Raw genomic sequence first — 22142 nt, 5'->3', positions numbered from 1 at the left:
AGTCACCAGATCTCAAACCAAATGAACACCTATGGGAGATTTTGGACAGACATGTTAGCACTCTCCACCACCATTGCCAAAACACCAAATGAGGGAAAATCTTTTAGAAGAATAGTGTCCATCCCTCCATTAGAGGTCAGAGACTTGTAGAATCAATGCCAAGGTACATTGAAACTGCTCTGGTGAAATGATGTGGACCAACACCTTTCTAAGACACTTTATGTAAGTTTGTCACCTGTCTGTAGGCATCGTATGTCTGCCTCTACATAATAGAACTACAGAAGAGCTGCAACTAATTAAGAAAGTGTTAAAATGTCCCACTTAATACATATCTTAGTTTGTCAAAAAAAAAAAAGGTCTAACAGCTCTATGGGATATCCTATAAAATGAGGTGTAGTGGGTGGGTGGGTGGGATTTTAAACCAGAGACTAAATTTGGAAGATGTCATTTGGCTAACTCAGCCTGCAGCAACCACATGGTCATATTGGTTAAACTTTGACATTATTTGCTCCATCTAGTGTTAGGAAGGGATCTTGTCATTGCCAGTATGGACAGGAGAAACAATAACCGTGACCAATAACTTCCAGTTTATATATGGGAATGTGAGTATTGTTTTAAGAGATTTGAAAAAATGTGAACCCATCCTTTTAATGGTTCATGCACACAAAAGAGTTTAAATGAACTTTAAAACTTTAAAACAAGGACTGTAAAGGATCTTTCACCAGTCTATCCTCCGCAACACCTTCATGTAACGTGGTACCTAATGAAAAATACTTCAAGAATATTAAAAATCCTTCTTTAATATTCAGTTTGGACATAGATAACATTTAATGAAAGTAACATTGTACTACTTGACCACCAACAAAAATGACAATTATGTTTTTATCCGGAAGCACATAAAGACAGAAGAGAGCATTAGATTATAATCAAGTCCAGAGAGCCAGAAATCTTCACAAGATTTAACAAGATGATCAGTGACAGACTGGTAAAAGCAAACCATTAATGGATATGGTAGAAGTGAGAACAGGCCACATTGTGAGTCTTTTAATTTAATATTCTGTCACACATTAGCTTTGTGGTTGGCGCTTTTGTGAAGAGGGTCCAGGTCCGTTGTCTGTGATGACAAAATAATTCTTTCCTTTTAGGGGAATAGATGAGAGCAGGGGTGTAACAGGGGTGGAGGCAATACCTGCAAAAATATAAAATTGCATTAAATGGGTTGAACTGAATGCTATAATAAAGAAAAATTGACAATTGACCTTTTAATATTTGTGTGTTGGAGGGAGAAAAAGATGCCAGAAAATGTAGAGACAATTATGGGAACTGAGTTGTACCGCTTGTCTTAACTGGTAACCCAATTCATGCCTTGTTGCTTTCACTATTACCATCATTGTTTAAACCGGCACTGGTGAATCTAACTAAATCTAAATATTCTGAGGATTTTTTTAAAAGTATGAAGGCAGGTTCAGGGACAGAGGGGTGAATCAGAATGCAATAATATTGTGAGAGCTTTGCAGTGTGGATTCTTCTTCCACAGCGTGTGTGCGCCCTCTTGTGGGTATTTATGGAGTTGCCAATAGTATGAAATATTCCAAATTGTTTTGATTTACATTAAACAATATTTTACATGTACATATATACAATTTCCTTCCTAAGACAAATTATTTCTTGGTACCTGACGATGCACAGTGTCTGAGTGACTCCAGGAGATTGTTGCTTGCAAATTTGACAACACATCTGAAGGGCTCCTCCCGCTCTGACATGGTCTTATTGGTGTGGTCTCTGAATTTTGTCTCCAGCTGAGGAAATATTGACAAAAACATAATTCAGATGATCAGAGAACATTGTGATACTAAACTTTTGTATTTTTGCACTGATATAATGAGAGAGAAAGTTATGATATTCAACTTCTTCTCAACAAGCTCAGTATTTTTAAAGCATGCCTCAGGGTACCTTGTAAACTACAGACTGTAGTTGAGGTAGCATCCCATCACCAAAGGCCTCACAAGCCATCTGACACCTGTTAGCTGCAGACACTGCTTGTTCTCTTTCTATGTGTGTGTCTGTAAACACAAATAAAAACAAATAAATAAAATCACAATTAAGAATTAAGCTAATCAAACAATATTAATGTGTGACATAATACAAACATATTGAAGTAAATGTATTAACATCAAATTATTAAATAAGAAAGACATACTTGAGACCGTTTCATTTTTTTCTGCAAGAGGGCTGGGATACTTTGTGGGAAACATCTAAACACAATAGAAGTGTACAGGAGACTTTAAGCCAAAATGCATGCAAAGCAAAATTCACAATTTACATTAGGTCTTTCTTTTTGCAATCATGACTATCTTCCACAGGCATTTCATAGCAACACATTTATCAAGGGTTAGAATTAGTACACTGTGCTACATGAACTGTGACTTTGTGTGATCAAAAATATTTTTGTTTTGTTGTGAAAAGTAAAAAGACTCAAACTTGAACCAGGAGGTAGTTGGCATTTAGAATATCTATCTACAATATCGAAGTAATATCTATAACAGAGTTCTCCTTTCATGACTTACATCCATAAGGGAGGACACTAACTTCTATCAAATCAGGTCAATACCTTTCATTATGCTATTATACAAAAACATAGAAAAGCAAGATTTTTTTCCCCCCAGAATAAGAAACTATCCAGCACTGCACAGGATTACAAAGTTAAATGGGAGACAACTTTAAACCATTTGTTCTAATACTTAGCAGCAATGTCTAATGCAATTGGGGAACAAGCACACAAAGCTTTGTATGGCTTGTGTTAGACAGAGAGAACTTGAAAAAGTAAGAACACAGTCTTGTTCTTTTGTCAGTCTCACCTGTTGATATTGCCTCATCAGCAGGTCCCTAATGGCAGTGAGATTCCGTCCACTGAGGTTAGCATCCTTAAGAGCTTGATATCTGGTGGCCAGAATCAAGGCCTGAAAAGAACAGCACACTGTTGAGATGATAGAAAGGTAGGGGGGAAAAAGAGGTACATGCAACATGTACAACAGTGCAAGCAATGTCAAGGATTAAATGAAAACCTGTTGGTCACCTGGGATAACAGGGGCTTTTGCTTCAAAGCCAGGCCGGTCACATAAACATACGGAGTTTGAAGCTGGTGAACAACATATGTAGGTTTCAGGTGGTTGGGCCGAGAGAAGCTGTCTCCCCACGCAATCCGAATCCATACAGCTTCATCTGTGTGCTTCTTCATTTTGACAGACACCTTGAATGCAATGTCAAAGCAGTCTTTTAACATTTAATTGTAAACACAGTGAAGCCCAGAAAATGTATTTCAATATAAGCACTAGGATTTCATATTTTATGTGAGGAGGAATATCTGGCTTACGTTTTTTACGAGTTCACCAAGGTGAGATTTAAATTGTTCCTTGAACTTCATCAACTCCACAGATTGAAAATCATCTGGAATACAGAGAAATTAATAAGAATGAATCAAAAGTGACACAGATTATAATCTGTTACATCCACACTGCAGAGCAAATGTTTGAAAATATGAACAAGATACACCGAATTCAATGACAACATGGGTTTGAATATTCAACTAAATTTAAGAATAATATTGTTTTAAATTCCCTAGAACAAACAGATGTGACACAGCCATACAATACGTAAAAAATGTCAAGATGTCATTACGATGTGACTCATGGTATACCATTCTTGTTCTGATGGAACATGTCTGAGTAGTTGTGCTACTTTTATAGTATAATAATTTGCCATGATGATCCAGACTCCACCAGGTTATTTGACTAATAAGTAGACTTTCAGCAGTCATCCCACCACAGCTGTAGTTTGATTAAAAATAAAAACTGCAGACTCGTGAAAGCAGACACAAATCATTCGTTTAACATACCTTCTGGGTCGATGAGCTGGAAGGCATTCCACATCCCCTGGTTTGGATTGCCCATTACGTCTGAGAGACAATTAAACCAAAGCGACACAGGAGGCATTACTGGATTGATGGCATGATACAATAATCTAACAAGGTTGCACTCACAGTTTCACTTGACTTACATATCATCTCAAGTTCTGTGATGTGCTTAACTGTCCACTCGTTTTCCTGTAAAGAAAAATAAATCCGAATTACGTTGATTTCAAATTAAGTAACAATTAGTGTAAACTAAGCGGTTGTGTGTTTTCACGGTGTTACGGTTAAAAGAAAAACATGTAGTTGTTACATTAAATGTTGAGTGTGTATGTGTGTGTGTGTGTGTGTGTGCGTGTATGCTCCTGTTTGTCTTACATTATGTAAATTAAATGAAGCCAACAACAAGTATTCACGTTTCTTCAAGTTGCTTTTGATGTGGGGGGAAATATTAATTAGCAGAGCAGCTAGCGTCTTATGAGGAATTTGACAATATTTCATCATATAAGAGGGCCCCCAACGTTTACCCTCATTGACAAAGAATAGCTAATATAACTACCAGGTTGCCAGCTGTTTTCATCCCGTGTATTTAATACAACAACTTAAATTTCGGACGCAGCGCCGCGTACCTCACAAACGCCCAGTAGCCTTTCCGTTAACACCCACTTTGGTTGGGTAAAATCCATGGACTGCTGCTGTGCCGTCGTCAAACGGCCCCACTTCTCCAGCGTTAGTTTTAGCATTTGAGTCGGTATCCGTCTTATGAGTCGCTGCAGTAAACGTTTCATGGAGTCGCCCATTGTTCCTCAGACAGTAACGATATCTATTTTTTGTACTGAAAGTATGTTTTTAGTTAACGGTGATTAAGGTGTTAGCTCCGCTCGGGGTGTACTAGCTGGAAAATCCAAACAAACCGCCTCAACTGAATCAACCAATCAGAAGTTATTACAATCTTACGCGCTCCCTTTAGCGCCCTCTGCTGTGGTGGAGTGTCATTACACCTACTACTGCTGCTGACGATACTGAAATGATACTACCAGCCAGGATAGACTGTTTACTGGCTATGACCAGTGATGTGATAAGTTACAGATTATTATATTTACCCTATTTAAAATAAAATAAGTAATGTTCGTATTTCAATAACTTAATCAAAGTAATGTAACTCATTACATTTGAATATGTTTTGATTCGTTTTTTAATTTTCTAATGAATGTTTTCAACTGTAAGGGTAAGTGTACCCATTCCGCCATGGATACTGATATGGCGTATAAGAGAGATAATTTCTTATAAAGCAATATTTATCTCTCCTTTGAAAATGTATTCATTAGTTCAAAAGTCAAAAGTCTGGCTTGGCCTTAATTGATACTGTGATACCATTTACTGTAAGCTCATGTGTGTTAATAACCCTACATCATTATTTATTTACAAAATATAAAAAATATTGTTTTCAATGAATTAGAAACAGCAATATATGCATTCATTAATGTGTTAAATATTTTAAAAAATTAGGGGGAAAAAACCCTCTTAAGTAAAATAATAATAATCAACATTTTCATAAGTAACTGTTATTTAATTACACATTTTTTTCTCAGTAACTGTAACAGATTAAAGTTACATTTATTGATGTATAAAATGTCTGTTTAAATGTTTTAAAATTTGGATAATTTCTCATTTAAACTGAAGTGCTCTAGTGCACTGTAGTTATGGAAGATCATTAAGTCATTAATTCATTAATATATACTTGAATTAAATAAAATAAATACTTAGATATTTTAATCAATAAATAAATGAGGGGAAATAGTCTACATAGCCTATATTAAAGCCTGAATTAATATATAGATAAAAAATAATGCATAATTACATTAATGGATAAGTCAATGTTCATTGTTTCTAATCTATTTTTTTCTACCTATTTATGTATTTTTACATTTCTTCATTTATTTATTTCTGTATTATCTGTATGTGTGTATGATATGTTAATAATGTAGGTGGTTGTTGTAACCTTATTGTATAAGCACATGATCAAACCAGTCAGAGGATAAATATCTTGCAGCTTCTTAACTGACCCATCTCCCCAAAACTTCACTCAGGACTACAGCAGGCTTTTACAACTACTATCTCCATCTCATTTATTTGTCCTGTCCCTGTCTCCAACCACATCTCACTTCCCCCAGTACTGCTATTACCTATTACGTATATTTTTTGATCAATTAATTGTTAAGTCAATTACATGTCAGAAAATAGTGCTGGAGAGTGACCGACTACAGTGCAGGTGGCCACATTCTGATGTCATTCCTTTGTCAATTCAATCAGTCAGTCAAAAGTCAACATGGTGTGCAAAATCTCCAGCACAGAGGAAGAGGAAGGACACAGAGGAAGAAGCGCTTGAGAATGTGATTTAATGATTTGTGAGCTCCAGGCTCTTTGGTGCTTTGATGACATTTGCACAGCTGCAGCTTTTGGTCTGCCCCTTTTATCATTTGCATGTGGTCAAAAGGTCAATTTTGGATCAGCATGGCCTGAAGGGACAGCCTTACAAGTTATCCTGCATATGAATCACCACATTTGTGTCTGACAGGGTACAAAAATAATCATTTTTACCCCTGAGGGTGGATCTGTGAATCTGGCAGGACTTGAAATGCCACTGATAATGTTGTGCATCATAGCTAATGTATGTTTATGATTTTTTAACTGAAAATTTTCCGCGCAAAATTATTTGGAGACTCTGAATTGCCTATAGCCTAAGTGTGAATGTATTTGTCTGACCATTGTGTCTAGACATCAGTCTACCTATAGCCTTGAACAGCAAAAGCACATTAGATCTTGGACCAGGAATACATGCACCTTTATTTAACAGAGCCATCACCAATTCAGATCAAGCTTAACATCTCAGTTTACTGGACCAACCAGCCATGGAAAGAATGAAAACACACTTGGCTGTTCATGAAAGAGAGAAACATGGAATGCCAAGATGTATCAACTTTTGAGGGAAGATGGGCCTTTATAAAAAATCTACTAATTAAAAATATGTTGCTTATGGTGTGGTAGTTAATGTCAACACCAAGTGAAAACATGGGAGTAGCTGTGATGAAGAAACCTGATGGATTAACAAAGAGACATTTTTTATACTGTATTGTAGCCTATAGCCTTTACATACACTGAGTTACCATTAATCCTATCTTTGGGGAGCTTTTAAAGTACTTAAAAGTATTAACTGTTATTCTCTCTTATCTTCCATTTGTCTTCCAGACAAAGGAGTTTAGATGACAGGAGATAAGAGAAAAGGAAACACCATGCACTATAAATTCTCTCATCCCCTCAAATGATAAATATACATCTGAATTCAGGGTGATTAACAGTCAGTGCTTCAGTTCTTCGGAAGATATTATCTTTTATTCCCTTTTTTATACACACACGCACGCATGCACACACAAACACACACACACACACACACACACATATATACACTCCCCTGCCACATCATTACTACTTTTTTCAAGTATATACACTTTCAGTTTTTGTTTACATTGTCAGAAACTAATAAAATGATAAAATATTAATTCTACTTCCACTTTATGTTTATTACTGAGATTATTGTGGCGAACTGGGGTGGATTATAATGAATGGTGCTAACCTTAACCCTAATAGCCCCCCCCCCCCCCCCACAGCCCCCAAATGTATGTTAATGAGTGGAGAAAATATTAGGAACACCATTCAATATAATGCACCCTAGTACACCACCACCACCCATACGACCTCAATAATAAACATAAAGTAGAATTATCACCTTCTTTAAAAAAACTGAAAATGTATAAGCTTCATAAATGTAGAATTTATAGCATAGCTGTTGTGTTGGATTGAATTACATTTTACAGGTGTAACTAATGAAGTGGCCAATGACTATTGTATAAGCCTTATCTGCTATGTCAGTTCTAGGGAGAGGAGATGAAATAGGGAAACACTACACACTATGATCTCTCATTTAAAAATATAATAATATAGTTATAGTTTATTATGTTAACATCACAATTGTACCGTTTAGGCGTGCTTTCGTGCTAACAAATAATCACCTTCTTAAAATAACATCTGGCCAAATATTAAATACGTCCATAAGCAAAAACCAAACCGGACGTACTTTACTATGAAGCCTCTTGTTCCTTCTTACACTTCCGTCATAAAAAGTCCCGCCTTTTGTGAAAAGGACGCATGTCATTCGTGGATCTACGAAAAGAGAAGACGCCAATTCGCTGTTGAAATGTGTCACTCACTTCTCCGTTATAACACAATTACGAAAGCTTCAGGTGTTTACAGCGGGCAGCATGCATCACAAGTTGTCCTTGCTGTTAATGTTGTAGGTTACGTTTCGTATGTCATTATAAGACAGCTTTAGTAGAAATTACAGAGGCATTATAGACACTTGCATCGTTATTGTACAAGACGTAACCCTCTCGAGTTCTGGATATATACAGTGTTTTAAAGGGTTAGCTGAGGCCTAGCAGTTAGCTAATGTGACATTTCACCAAAGTCTGCTGGAACATTCTCAGATGACACAGACTCTCAACTGGTAAGGGTCCTCATAATTACCCACAGTGCTAATAGATATTATATATAATACTTTGAGTATCAGTAGTATGTAGTGTTACATTTCAATCCTATGTACAAACTCAACGCAGTGCCAAGTATCACAACAATTCACTCAGTCTATTTATGCACCCAGACTCTTCCAGTCAAGGCTGTATTGTTAACATAGTTTGAGAGGATTCAGGGTGGTTTTACAAAGCTATAATGATGACTTAATCTGTCACAGCGTTGTATACTCCCCCTCTCTCTGTCTGCAGGTAAGTGTCCATTGGAAAAACACACTTCATCATCACAATGACCGTTCAGGAAGGAGAGGGATGGGGAGGCTGTAGTATCCTTTAGAAGACACGTCCTTTTGCATTAGTTAAACAAAGTGTATGCAAAGTAGTGCTGAGGCAGTTAACAGAGTAAGTGAAGAGTGGTTTGATTGATTGCTGAAGTCATTTTTCAAGCAAAAAGGCTAAACGACCACCAGTCCCAAATTTTCAGATATGAGGATATTCTGCTTTTCTCTGCTTTTATATCACTTTCAATGTACTATCTTTGGCTTTTACATTGTTAGTCAGGCAGTCATGTTGCTACCAAGTTGCATATCTTAAAGTTCACACAGCTCAGTCAGTGCTCCTCTTGTTTGTGGTTTTTCAGTATTGTTGCAGTGTTACAGTAAGCCCTTAACTCAGCATGCACCCTGACCTGTCGCCTCACCTGCACACGGATGAGTGTAATGAGCTAATAACTCGTTTGAAGCAGTGCCACACAGAGGTACGTAACTCTCTAAAATGTCATGTTGCTGTGTGCTTCATGTGCACAGACAGACAAAACAATATAAATCTTGTTTATTCTTCTCACACTCAGCATAATGTCATGAAGTTCTTTGGTACATGTAATGATGTGGACCGTGCAATGCGCCAGTGCCTGAAAAAAGAGGTGAGAACTTGACAGTTAATTTTGGCACTTTGTGAAGAAGGCACAACAAGTGTTCCTACCACTGGCCTTTGGTATTTTTTAAAAATCAATGTTGTCTTTGTTTCCTCACAATCCAACAGAGACTGGAAAAACGGGAGCGGAGCAAGCAACATGCGCTTGAGATGAAAAAGAGGCTGAAAGAAGGCCCCAAGGAGCAGATCTGAAAGACATTTCACTGTAACCTTGCCAGTTTAAAGTATTCTGGTTTTGGGACACTGAAACAAGCACAGTGCTGTGTAACATGTCTCTCTTACTGTTTTTGGGTCAAAAGAGGGGAAGGGTTGTACCAGCTGTCATTTTGTGTGGCTTATATTAGCACTGACAGATGTAACAGACAGAATGTAAATTAACAGTGTCTGTCAATATGAAATATTGACAGACACTTGACTTTCTGGCAGCAGAACTTTAACAGAAAAACTGCAGCATCTAGTACTTTGGCTTAAAAATTACTGTCAGGGATCATCATTTATTTCCCCTCAATTTGCAGTACGCTGCTGCTCCATCAAAGAGATAAGCTGGTAGCAGAACCCTTTCATCTGACCGTTGTTAGTTGGCAGGACACCTCAGGAATATGCTGGTACCTGGTTTATTCATGAAAACAATGAGAGTCCATTTCAGAGATGTGTGTGAAAAAGACCTAAAACAGAATGACCAGAGGCTGGATTACTCTCAGTGTGACATTCACCCATTGTTGTTTGAAAGTTTATTTGAATCAGGAATCATATTGATTCGTGACAGGTTTAATTTCTTTCAAATAAAGTGTGATTACTAATTAATAATTTTAAGAATCTGTTCATGCTTGTTCCGATATCTCATCATTGCGACTTGCATATAAATGAATGTGTGTTACATTTAAGCCCTTGCCAAACAAGTTCACATGATGCTTAAACCTAGCCTGGTTAAACCCATGCTCTCTTTTCAGCGACATTCCACTTCGCTCAGAAAGTTAGCATGGCTACCCTGACAAAATCTTCACCTGAGATAGGGAACCAATCACAGAACAGGGAGGCAGACTCCAGACAATGACGACCATAGAGCGACTCTGTTTACATCCAGCATGGCGGCCATGGAGGTTCAGCAGCTGTTCAAAGCAGCAGTAGATTGTGTGCTAAATACATTGGAAGGCAAGTTTACTTTCAAAATAGAACAAAAACTTGCACTGAATGATTTTTCCTTCATAAACAGGAAGTGTTCACGCTGCTCCCTACAGGCTCTGAATATGTCATCATGTATCATTGATATGATTGGCTGTAAGTTTGTCCAGTAGTGTACAGAAGCATTTGATCAACATTTGTTGATCCCCGCCTCAAATACGAGGAAATGAACGGCTCCTCGTCAGACCCTACCTCATTTGTGGTAGGGTCTGGCGTTAGCCAGGCTAGATTAAACCTACCACTGCCAGGTAAATCACATGGATGAACACATACTGCATCCTCTATGGGCATAGATATATTTATAGTACATAGTGCAAAGATAGTACATAAAGTGTAAAGATATTAAGGGAATCTAAGCTCAAATGCCCACATGCAAAGATTTCAAGTGCAACACATTTATCAAATGAGCTGGCTCAGGTGTCATTGTTTGACCTTAGAGTGAAATGTAGTACATGTTAACAAGTTGTAGTGGGTGGGTGGGAGAGAGGTTTCAAGAGTTACAAATCATTTTTGAGCCTGCTGTAGTTAGTAACGTTTAAAATGTCTTTTTCTCTATTGTTCTACTTCTAAAACTCCACAAAAAAGGATTAAACAGCCTCCTGCTTGCACAGTCCACTGTCCAAACACTAACTTTTAGTTAAGTTTAAGTAAGTAAGCACCATCAGACCTGTTACTATTTCCAGCAACAATAGTAAGGCACCTTATCATCTCATAACTTAACTGAGCAAATCAATTTAAAAAGATTCATCCATCCATCCATTTTATGTTGCTTATCTGGGTCTAGGTAATTATATCGCTAGGAATTCTACACTGCCTGGCCAAAAAAAAAAGTCACACTCTTAATATTTTGTTGGACCGCCTTTAGCTTTGATTACAGCATGCATTCACTGTGGCATTGTTTCAATAAGCTGCAATGTCACAGGATTTATTTCCGTCCACTGTTGCATTCATTTTTCACCAAGATCTTGTATTGATGAAGTGAGAGTCGAACCAATGCGCAAAGCCTTCTCCAGCACATCCCAAAGACTCTCAATGAGGACTCTGGTGAACAATCCATGTGTGAAAATGATGTCTCATGCTCCCTGAACCACTCTTTCACAATTTGATCCTGGTGAATCCTGGCATTGTCATCTTGGAATATGCCTGTGCCATCAGGGAAGAAAAAATCCATTGATGGAATAACCTGGTCATTCAGTATATTCAGGTAGTCAGCTGACCTCATTCTTTGATGGAATAACCTGGTCATTCAGTATATTCAGGTAGTCAGCTGACCTCATTCTTTGATGGAATAACCTGGTCATTCAGTATATTCAGGTAGTCAGCTGACCTCATTCTTTGGGCACATAATGTTGCTGAACCTAGACCTGATCAACTGCAGCAACCCCAGATCATAGCACTGCCCCCACAGGCTTGTACAGTAGGCACTAAGCATGATGGGTGCATCACTTCATCTGCCTCTCTTCTTACCCTGATGCGCCCATCACTCTGGAACAGGGTCAATCTGGACTCATCAGACCACATGACCTTCTTCCATTGCTCCAGAGTCCAAAATTAAAGCCTTTTTTTCCTATTAGCCTCACTGATTAGTGGTTTTCTTAAGACTATACAGCTGTTCAGTCACAATCCCTTGAGTTCCCATCGCATTGTGTGCGTGGAAATGCTCTTCACTATTAAACATAGCCCTGAGTTCTACTGTTGTTTTTCTACGAGTTGATTTCACCAAACGTTTAAGTTTGGTGAAACGAAAAACTAGAGTGTGTGACCTTTTTTTTGGCCAGGCAGTGTATAAAGCTGGCAAGTACTGAAAGAAATGTGATACTGATAATAAATCATGTCATCTTGCCTAGTGCTCCATCACACACTCATACTTAAGCTGGCATAATCATGAAATGGGTATTGAATTATGTGTGGTTTTCAAAAGGGTGACTGTCAGGCTCTTGGTTAAGGAGTATGACCCTCCTGTTTGCACTTTTGGTGTGTTTCTCACATGATCCAATGTTCACATTTAGGTCAGGTGATGACACCCGAGCCAGCTCTATTTGCTGAGAGAAGACTGATGCAGTTGGAAGCTCTAAATCATAAGCAAAATGACCCTTGAGCTTGAATTAACAATATATTATTCCCAGAGGAACAAGAATGGATCATAGCCAAATGTGTTAATAGGCTATACAACTATCAGCATGCAATTCTTTCCACTGGGATTGGGATAAGTGTTTTTCTTAAACTTTTCAAAGAAGGCTACAACAACAAAAAAATGGTGTACATATGAGAAGCAACTTAACAGGAAAAGAAAATGCCTGTGTCTTAACAACTGCACAGTGGTTACAGCATATCTGAAGCTCAGTCCTTTCACATCTGTTCAATTCTTTTTCAAATGTATTTGTTTCCCTTTACGACAGAAAGTTGTGTTGAGGGTCTGAGTTCTGGCTAAGGTTAAGGTAGCTAACAGGAAAGACTAGACCAGAAGACTAGTTAGTATACTGAGAGATGTGAAAAAAACCATAAACCACCGTGTGAAAGTACTGTGTCTTTATTTGAAGCAGCTCACTCTATCCATCACAATGTATGGATCAATCTTTGACAGATAGTAAAATTGTAAGGCACCCTAAGGTGTGCTTTGAGACAATATGGGGAAGAAAAACATGAATGGTGAAATACACATTCTGTACATGGGAAAAAACGTACTGTGGTTATACAAGACAAAAACCCCACACAAACCTGTCAAAATTGTTGTAATTTGTAATAAATAATGGAGGAAATATGACTAGGCGTTACAAGCCTGATTTAGTTCAATATGTACACACTTCAAACATGTTGAGGTGGGAATTTGGACTAAAACGGAAAACAAACGTTTTCTATTCAGTAATAAAATGCATTTTTCTATCTCTGGTGTCACATTGAAAGTAATCTAATATTATACAAATTCAAATAAATAAATCAATAAATAGATACAGACCCTTGTCTTAACGGATCAATGTGATTAACGCTCAGCAGATCTAAGTGATTTGCATTCAGTGATTCTCTACAGTTGCCACATTACACAGGTCCTTTTCAAATGTCATACCAAACAGACAACATTAGTAAGAAGTGAATTTAGGGAAAAGTCCCGACAGCTTCAATTTATACCTAATGAACCTATGAACCTGCCAAAATACCTGTGAGAACATGGCCTTTTTTTAATTTTGTGACTGAATCACTGTTGTGTAGCTAATTATATATCTGGCAAGTTTGGGAAAGATCAGATGCACGTGGATGCAATTTCAAAAGGTGGTATTTTTCATGGGCATAAGTGGAAATGTGCCATTTTTGTTGAAAATGTTGGAAAATACTTCATCAAACCATGAATTATTTCATGGAAACTGCAATGGCCTCAAATAAATCTGATAGAAAATTGTTAATGGATCATCTGCTCACACCGATTAACCTTCGTATGACAGAATATATTAAATGATCTGACATGCCTTGGATAATTTGCAACAAAAAAAAAAAAAAACTTAATCTGAAAATGTCAGTTGGAAAGGTAAACATTCATGTGACAATAGTGTTTACACATTTTGGTTTTGAAATTATATATACATATGGTGTATAACTAAAGAGAGTCAGGGTGCCTCTGGAGCAAAGAAAACCACATGGCACTGCACATCCAAACAGTTATCTCAAATAAATAGAAAAATAAACTGCAACATTTCTAGCAATACTTACAATGCTGGTACAAAACCTACCCTGAAATACCAAGGTAATGTGACAGGCAGCACATTCATATTTACAGTATATTACATGCAATTAGTTACACAAAACAGCATTGTCTATATTATCTCTATCTTCTGTACTGCATGTGTACAACTGCAAAAATGGACAAATATCTTCTGAATATTACAAAACAGTTTTCACAGACCTACATTTTTTTTGTTGTCGTTTTGGTAAAACAAAATAGATCCCTAAATATAATACACACCAAAATATAAAACTCCTTGAAACGTTGAATCATCACATGCAGATAAGGACAACGTCGACTCCAGATACACAACAGCTGCATTTCCACAATATTGATAACTGACTATTAGTGCAGTCACATTTTACTTGAGGACCAAGCAAGAATCATCTCTTCTGTGTGTTTTAAAAACAATACACAAATGACTGTTAAGAAATACCAACATGATCTGTTTTTTTTTCCTTCTTTTCTAAAAAACCAATCAAACATTTCACAAAATAATGATCTGCGGTGATAAATGGAAGCAATGTTATGTGTCCAACATTTTGAAAATGACATACCGCAATACTGCATGTACGGCTACAATGTAGTCAAAACTAAATGATGAAATCCATTGCTAATCCTTCCATGTGATATGAGTCACTACTTTATTTAATCATCAGAAGTCATTTTGTACTTAGTCCAAAATGCTACTTGATTAAAAATGGACACTATTCACACAAGACCTTAATTTACTCTTATTTTTCTGATTTACAAAAACTACTAGGTTTATTCCAAAGTGAAAGAAGTCTCCACTGAAAGAAAAATCCTGACTTCTGAGATTTTATGTGTATAAATAAAACTCCTTTGTTGCAGGTTGAAATAACTAAAGACATATGGATGTTGACAGAATGAGGATGATATTTCATGTATATCATCAGACAATTTTAATCCTGTTATTGGTGATTATGTACTTAAGTGAGATGATGAAGATGATTAAGATGTTGCTGAGCAACAAGATGTTTGTTCTATTTAATATTGACTTTTGCATTATGAACGATGAAGTGTGTGATGCAGTTACAATGACAAGTGTCAGTATTTCATGACATTTTATGTTATCTCATGAGATAACATGCTTTGAGCAGACAACCGCTTTGATTTGCTAACATTTATGAGCAGTTTTCTAACACTTTTCTTCAGTCAAAACAGAGAGAATGGAATGTGCATTTTAAAAGGAGGAAGAAACCATGTCCTCATGCAAACTTTGGTTTACACTTCAGATCAAAACAATAAGCAACTAAAAGGGAATCCTGAAAAATGCATCTTATATACAGAAAGCAACTCTTTGACACACTTTAAATAAATATATATTAATATATATTATCATCACTTTATCATGTGCTATCAGACATACATTGATTGCATACATCCTGATGATTAAGTCTCACATTTATACAGAAACACTCTGTACCTCCCTCGAGAACCTCCTTCAGTGCTTATTTCAGCAATGCACATTTGGCCCTTTGCTCTTAAACTTCTTAAACAGAGAATAAACATCTGGACGGTTATGGGTCCAATAAAAAAGTTGCTTTACAAAAGATGATCATGAAGGAATTGTTGGTAGAGAAGCAAGCAAACTCAACTCCAGGTTGCCCTCTGCTGATGGATTCAAACAAATGCCCTCAATGCAACTTCCTTCAGTTTGAGATAACCGTGGATGATCACTTCTCATATGCTTTGTTATGCAGATAACTGAAGAGTGCCTCTAGTCCTTTGGTTGAACACCACAGCTGCTTCAGCATCTGACACTCCTTCTCATTCACCTCCTCTAGAACAGACAAGATGATGCTCCTCACCAGGCATTTGGACTCTTCTAAAACCTTTTAAACACAGACAGAAAGGGGAGAGGGTCACTTGGTTATATTCAAGAAAAGGCTTATCTTCTGGTTCTTGTAGCTCAGGGCTTACCACTGCATTGCAGGATGCCATTTCTCTTACACGTAGCATCACTTCTTGGTTAAATGTGGTTGGCCAAAAGACCTGTGACACCAGACCTCGACTGCATGCTTCTTGCGCTGTGAGTTTTCTCCCACAGAACAGCATCTCATTGGCCTGTCATTTGGGACAGAAAAAAGGAACAATTAAGAAAGTTTTTTTCACACTATGTCACCAATCTTAAGATCTTAAAGCGAAAGATTATAAGAGAAATCTGATTAGATTAAGTAAGATTTTGCCAAAAGCCTTGTTATTCCTGGGACCCACCAGAGCTACACCCAGGATCTGAGGAAAGGTATAAGAAGAGCAGCCAGATGGGGTGAGGTGGAGGGCTGCACATGGAGTTTGGAACCAGGCCCTCTCACTGGCCCACACCACATCACACAGGGGCAGGATGGAGGCCCCTAAGCCCAGAGCAGGCCCATTTATTGCCACCACGATAGGTTTCTTGAAGTGGATAAATGCCAACACAAACTCCCTAGAAGAGTTACAAAGCTATTAGTACTTACTCTGTCAAATCAAATGACAAGTAGAAAGAGAGTTATGTTTATATTGGAGAATTTCCTTCTTACCGTACAGCATCTGCTATGCGGCTGCTCTCTTTTCTACGGTCAGTGGATAGACGCCCTATCAGGTAGGACGGCTCCAGGCCGCTGCAGAAAACAGTCCCCACAGAGCTGAGCAATAATAATTTACTATCATCAGCAGCTGCATTACCCAGAGCCCGACACACTTCTTTCATGATCTAAAAAGAAAGACGAGATGTGTATTATAAACCTACCTGACACAGGAAGAAGCACTGAATAGCAAAGAGATAAAATACAGATATTCAATTATGTCGGATTGTTTTTATTGTTTACATACAGAAATAATGACTGAACTTCCCATTCCTGAAATGGTGATAGTTTATGGAGACTGAAAAGTACAACTACAATACAAATGGTTCAATTAATGCACCTCAAAGCCAGAGCCAGTCAAGAGACATCAATTGAGGGGCCACGGATATTCAGTGTCCTCTTTTAAGGTGTAAGATTTTAGTCCCACGTATTTCTTCAGTCTTTCTGCAAATGCTTCTTGTTTGACAATATAATTATCCTATTTTATCATGGCAGAAAAAAAACACATGATCATTTTAACAAAATGTAGTCTAACCACATTCCATTACAAATAGTAGCATTTATTAAATGGTATTATACATTTTAAAAACTAATGATGAATGTGTTGTTAATGGTATTCACTGGCTGACATTCTAGTAACTGCTTCAAGTGACTTTAAAGCAAGCATGCTCCCTAGGAATGACAACTTCCTTCAAAAAGTCATTTCTTCTGCTGAATTCAAAAGATGAAAGGCAATACAGTGAGATTTTGTTGAGAGGATTTTGTTAAGTAGTTAAAGTTACACTCTGAGCAGTGGCAGAGTCCAAGTTAAATGTTTACCTGATAACTTTTTGCCTAGCTTGTTTTCTTGATAACCTTCCTGCCAGCAGCAACTGACATGACTGTAAGTTGACAGCTGTAGTATGGGATACATAACAATATCAAAGAAATGTTGTGAGTGAATACTTTGACAAACTGGCTCAGGAGTGTGACAATGAGGGAGTCCACGCAAGAGCATATAATATTATTTATTAAACTAAAGTAAGCAAAAGTATTATTTATTAAAACTAAAGCTAACAAAACAAGGAGTTTAGAACAAAGTACAAAATCAAAGATGATGCGGGGTGGATGTCAGTAGAAGGAAAGGAAAGAGTGCCTCTATGGGCAAGCTTTAATGGCTTGGCAGGGTCGATGAACCATAGTACACTAACAACCCTCTGCTCTCAGCCAACAGAAGGCAGTCTCTGAGACAGTGGGAAGGCATCACACTAACACTCTTAAGATAAAGGTTTCACCTTGACATCTGAAAAATGCAAAGTTGTTACAGTCAGTTGGTTTTGGTTACCTTTCTTCAATTCAGAATGAACAATTCTTCCCAATAATCTCAGAATGGCAATCACATACATCCATATCAATAAATGACCAAATACCTACAACCACTGCCACCTAACTCACCAGATTTGAATCCCCACCTAGAAACCTTGGATCCTGAGGAGCACTTCTAAGGGTGAGTACACAAACCCATTAAAACAGACAGCCTTGTAAATTGGCAAGTAAATAGCCATGGCAACACTCTGTCATAGCTGTATGGCTTTTCCTGCACCTTTGAGATGAATCTCCAAATGGTATAAAACAGTGAGGTAAACAAAATAGTTAGGAATGCTGTCAAGATGGAATGAGGTTCAGCCCCTGACCCAAAGTACACAAGAATGTTGAGGTCAGAATGAGTACCAAAGCTTATCAGAAGTGTCCAACAAAGTGGTCTGCAGCTAGACAAAGTAAACAAACTTCCAATCCTCCATTTAAGACAACAGCTTCCTCACTGCCAGACTGCCGTCCTCACCTACCATACTAAAACTGTATCACCTGCCTAGCTTTATAGGTTAGGCTCTGGGATGTGACAAGGTGGGAATCAACACAAGAGTATATTTAAAACAAATATTTATTCAAATTAAAGTGCAAAAGCAAAAATTAGCAAGATTATTATCATCACTTCATAATTCAGCTTCAAGTGTTAAGCCTTTGTCTGAGATGATGACGCAAGGGTCAACATCTTCACACAGCCAAATTATTAAGTGGTTGCCTGGAAACCCCAAACCCACAGCACTGCGATGTCTGCAGTCAATCTGCACACTCTCTGTTGTTGTATTTTAATCAGATTATCACCCATGACCCATATTAACCATTCATCCTCAAAGTGAACTTAATTCTTTGTGTCTCATCCAGCACATAATCTGTCCCCAGTTTTAGCTAAATGTGGTGTGTATATGAATACAAGGGGAAGTGATGGGCAGATGCTGATTCTAGTCTGTGACACAGACACGGGAAAGAGGCGTTGTCTCCACTAGTAGACATACAGGGTGGTATCCACAACAAAGAAACTTGCAACAGCATGCAGCAGCTCTAAAAATGAAAACATCACCTCTAAAGATGAGTATAAGTCATAAGTGAATCTATCTAACTGGAAGGTCTTACATATTTTCCATCCATCAAGTTTCTTTATCACTAATCTCCTTCGTCTTGAGGGGAAGCTGTAGCCTATCTCAGCTGACATTGGACGAGAGGCGGGGTATACCCTGGGCAGATCGCCAGTTAATCACAGGGTTAACATATAGTGGTTAACATATAGTATAGAGAAAGACAACCATTCACACTCATTCACATTCACAACTGCATATTTTTAGTAGTCTGAGGGAGGAAGTCAGAGCCCCTGTTGAGAACATGAAAACTCCACACAGAAAGTCCCTCAGTGGGTTCAAACCCACAGCCCTCCTACGGTGAGGCGACAGTGCTAACCACTGCACCACAGTGCTGCCCTCCCAAATGTTTTGTGTGTTTTTAAAACCAAGAAGGTCTAAAGGGCCCTTTTCAGTTAGCATTCTTCACAGATTTCAAATGCATTTTTTATTAGACTTTTATTATTGGGTTGACCCAATAGACCCTTTTTAGCTCTGACTTGGACTTTTTTTAATGAATTAGTTCATTAAATAGACAATATGATATACCACAGATGCCTAATAAGAGAGATCAGGATCTAGGTAATTTCCAAATAGATTACCTAAAAAGTCATAAATGTGTCTTTTTCACTCATATGTTATCACTGATCATTTCAGGAGTCTCTGAGAAGAAAAACAAATGGTGTTCAAAAACACTTGTTTGGCAGTATACTCAGGAGAAAAAAGTTACATTTGTGAGGCCTGAAATGTATCAGAAAATGTAAGAGTTCATGATTTGGGGGACTTCCTCACTTAAAGCATGCATTGAGTGTTTTGGATGACAAATGTACAGGGATGTTTTAAAGGTGTTTCAGCTAAAGCCATTCAGTGAGCACATCCATAGACTCTCTTGTTCCTTCAGCTTCAAAGACCAAGAGACAGGGAAGGAGATACCAGAGCCGTTTGATAAGCCCACAGCTTACGGGCTTACTGTCACACATGAAAGTACACACACATGTGTACACACAGTTTAGGCCACTTCACTGTTTGTGAAGTACAGAGAGTGCTGTGCACATGACACTGTATCAAAGCCAGAACCGCCCCCTGTGGAAGATCAGAGACGAGGTCTGCAGCCTGAGTGAAGGAAAATCTAGTTTGCTTTTTGAACCAGAGGTGGATGACTGTGATACATGCCATTATTTGTCTCTAACCTCACTAATACATTCGTGATCAATGATGACAGTACAGACTGAAGATGTGTTATAAATTAAGAATGAACTACTTCCTATACATTTACAATCTGGTGTCTGATCTGGTTACATGCTTAGATGAATTATTCAATATCTTGCTTTCTTTCCAAGACTTTGGTGAGAAAATAGATGCCATTCTCACATCTGTATGCTAAATATGAAGCTATCAACAGCAGCAAGTAAGCTAAGCTTAGCATAAAGACTAAAAACAAGTGGTCTGGCTCTGTCCAAAGGATTGAAATAGTACAGTAAAGGGGGAGTGGTATCAATCTTCTCATGTACTTCTTGGCAAGGCATATTTCCCAAAATGTCAAACTATTCCTTTAAGTGCATCAGTACTAATGAATTACAAATATAACCCTGAATGAAATATGGTCTTTTCAGTTTATTTGTGCCGAGTCAATATCAGTTAGTAATGAGTCAATGTAAATCAATCAAAAGCCAGAGTTGTATGTGATTTTTATCATTTGCTAAATTTAAAGTGTTGATGGATAATCCCAAAAAACATTTGTCATTTTGAAAGCTTAAAATATAACGGCTGGCCCTGTAATGCGGTACAGTAAATCTCTAATAACAACTTTACAAAATTAAACTGAAAGTTATAAAATGGCACAGCAGTCCATAAAAAGGGACTAAAAAGGAGCAGGCTGGCAAACATTTATAAGTGCAGTTCCGGAAAGCTTTTGCTGGACTGTGTAAGCTACTGAATACATCTGTAGAAATTAGCAATGGACCAGCTTGATGCTGATTGAAGTGTGGCAATGAGCAACCAATCACCAGATTGAGGGTGATTGAAGTATGGAAATGAGCAACCAATCACAGGCTCATACATCCCTGCAGGCAGCCAAGACTAAAGTGGATCATCACAGTGCAAGAAGCTACAGCACCAGGGCAGAGAGCCATGAAACTAAATTCAGTACAGCAGATACACATGTTCCACACTTATTCAACATCATTTTTTTTTAAAAACAGAGCTGTATCTTTAGGTCCAATATTGTAAAATGTTAAATAAAATATGACAAATTATAAAGTCCCACACATTCCTACATCCCTGTCAGCATAGTGATGTATGATTCCAGCACAACTCTTGCATTAGGATGCAGCCACCATGTGCTGATTTTGTGGGAGGGGGATTTGATTGACATGAATTCACAGGTGATCGACAAATTGCTGAGGAGACTGTGAGCAAACATTTGAAAACCCTGTGAACCCTGCTTGGCTCAGGTTATGTGCACTAAATGTCTGTAGGGTAGACTCAGCTAGCATATCATCATACCTAATCAAAAGAACTTTATAAAATATAACAAGACATCCTATTTACAATGAAATGGCAAGATAGCAATTTATTAAAAATCTACAAAAATGAATAGTGTTTTCCACTTATATATAATAGTTTAAAGGTAAACAAACATGTCTTTGAATAGTTCTGGCCTTGTGATTCAGTATTTGGCCTTGTGATGGTCCTGTATTAAATGTAAATACATGTAAAGACAGATGAACACAGTTGCATAATATTGCTCTACTTGCATTTAGAGTATTTAAATTCTGATTACATACTGTATTTCTT

At 37.6% G+C, this 22142-nt stretch overlaps 3 protein-coding genes across 4 annotated transcripts in view; 1 reads left to right on the top strand and 2 right to left on the bottom strand.

The window, feature by feature from the left end:
* Window positions 1-1047: 1047 nt before the first annotated feature.
* Window positions 1048-4778, bottom strand: cenpn (centromere protein N). The gene is made up of 10 exons (XM_053320964.1): window positions 4537-4778; window positions 4057-4102; window positions 3896-3955; window positions 3374-3447; window positions 3077-3250; window positions 2859-2960; window positions 2201-2255; window positions 1954-2063; window positions 1676-1799; window positions 1048-1189 (listed from the first exon to the last, which is right to left on the bottom strand). The coding sequence occupies exons 1-10, from the start codon at window positions 4705-4707 to the stop codon at window positions 1068-1070; spliced, it is 1038 nt and encodes a 345-aa protein (XP_053176939.1). The 5' UTR covers window positions 4708-4778; the 3' UTR covers window positions 1048-1067.
* Window positions 4779-8217: 3439 nt separating this feature from the next.
* cmc2 (C-x(9)-C motif containing 2) lies at window positions 8218-10233 on the top strand. 2 transcript variants are annotated; one of them, XM_053319151.1, is made up of 5 exons: window positions 8218-8471; window positions 8746-8819; window positions 9180-9250; window positions 9344-9415; window positions 9535-10233. In XM_053319151.1, exons 2-5 carry the CDS (start codon window positions 8783-8785, stop codon window positions 9616-9618), a joined length of 264 nt encoding a protein of 87 aa, XP_053175126.1. In that variant the 5' UTR covers window positions 8218-8471; window positions 8746-8782; the 3' UTR covers window positions 9619-10233. The 2 variants fall into 2 exon arrangements, with proteins under 2 accessions (XP_053175126.1, XP_053175134.1); XM_053319159.1 differs by lacking the exon at window positions 8746-8819 and having other exon boundaries at window positions 9134-9250.
* Window positions 10234-15187: 4954 nt separating this feature from the next.
* LOC128357093 (chromodomain Y-like protein 2) overlaps window positions 15188-22142 on the bottom strand; it is a 28199-nt gene continuing 21244 nt past the window's right edge. The window contains exons 4-7 of the mRNA XM_053317338.1: window positions 16867-17039; window positions 16562-16772; window positions 16268-16411; window positions 15188-16179 (exon numbers count right to left, since the gene is read on the bottom strand). Coding sequence (XP_053173313.1) covers window positions 16021-16179; window positions 16268-16411; window positions 16562-16772; window positions 16867-17039 — 687 coding nt within the window. The 3' untranslated portion in view covers window positions 15188-16020. The remainder of the gene's footprint in view (window positions 16180-16267; window positions 16412-16561; window positions 16773-16866; window positions 17040-22142) is intronic.

This window comes from Scomber japonicus, chromosome 1 (assembly GCF_027409825.1).
Source record: "Scomber japonicus isolate fScoJap1 chromosome 1, fScoJap1.pri, whole genome shotgun sequence".
Taxonomy (NCBI): domain Eukaryota; kingdom Metazoa; phylum Chordata; class Actinopteri; order Scombriformes; family Scombridae; genus Scomber; species Scomber japonicus.
Note: the sequence above shows the minus strand (reverse complement) of the source record. Positions and strands in the feature narration are given on the sequence as shown.

Coding starts and splice junctions, on each gene's coding strand:
- cenpn (XM_053320964.1), bottom strand. CDS start 4,707: ATGGGCGACTCCATGAAACGTTTACTGCAGCGACTCATAAGACGGATA. Junction 3,448..3,895: donor CCAGCTCATCGACCCAGAAG/GTATGTTAAACG, acceptor TCTGTATTCCAG/ATGATTTTCAATCTGTGGAG. Junction 1,800..1,953: donor TACAGTCTGTAGTTTACAAG/GTACCCTGAGGC, acceptor ATATTTCCTCAG/CTGGAGACAAAATTCAGAGA.
- cmc2 (XM_053319151.1), top strand. CDS start 8,783: ATGACCGTTCAGGAAGGAGAGGGATGGGGAGGCTGTA. Junction 9,251..9,343: donor TGAAGCAGTGCCACACAGAG/GTACGTAACTCT, acceptor TCTCACACTCAG/CATAATGTCATGAAGTTCTT. Junction 9,416..9,534: donor GCCAGTGCCTGAAAAAAGAG/GTGAGAACTTGA, acceptor ACAATCCAACAG/AGACTGGAAAAACGGGAGCG.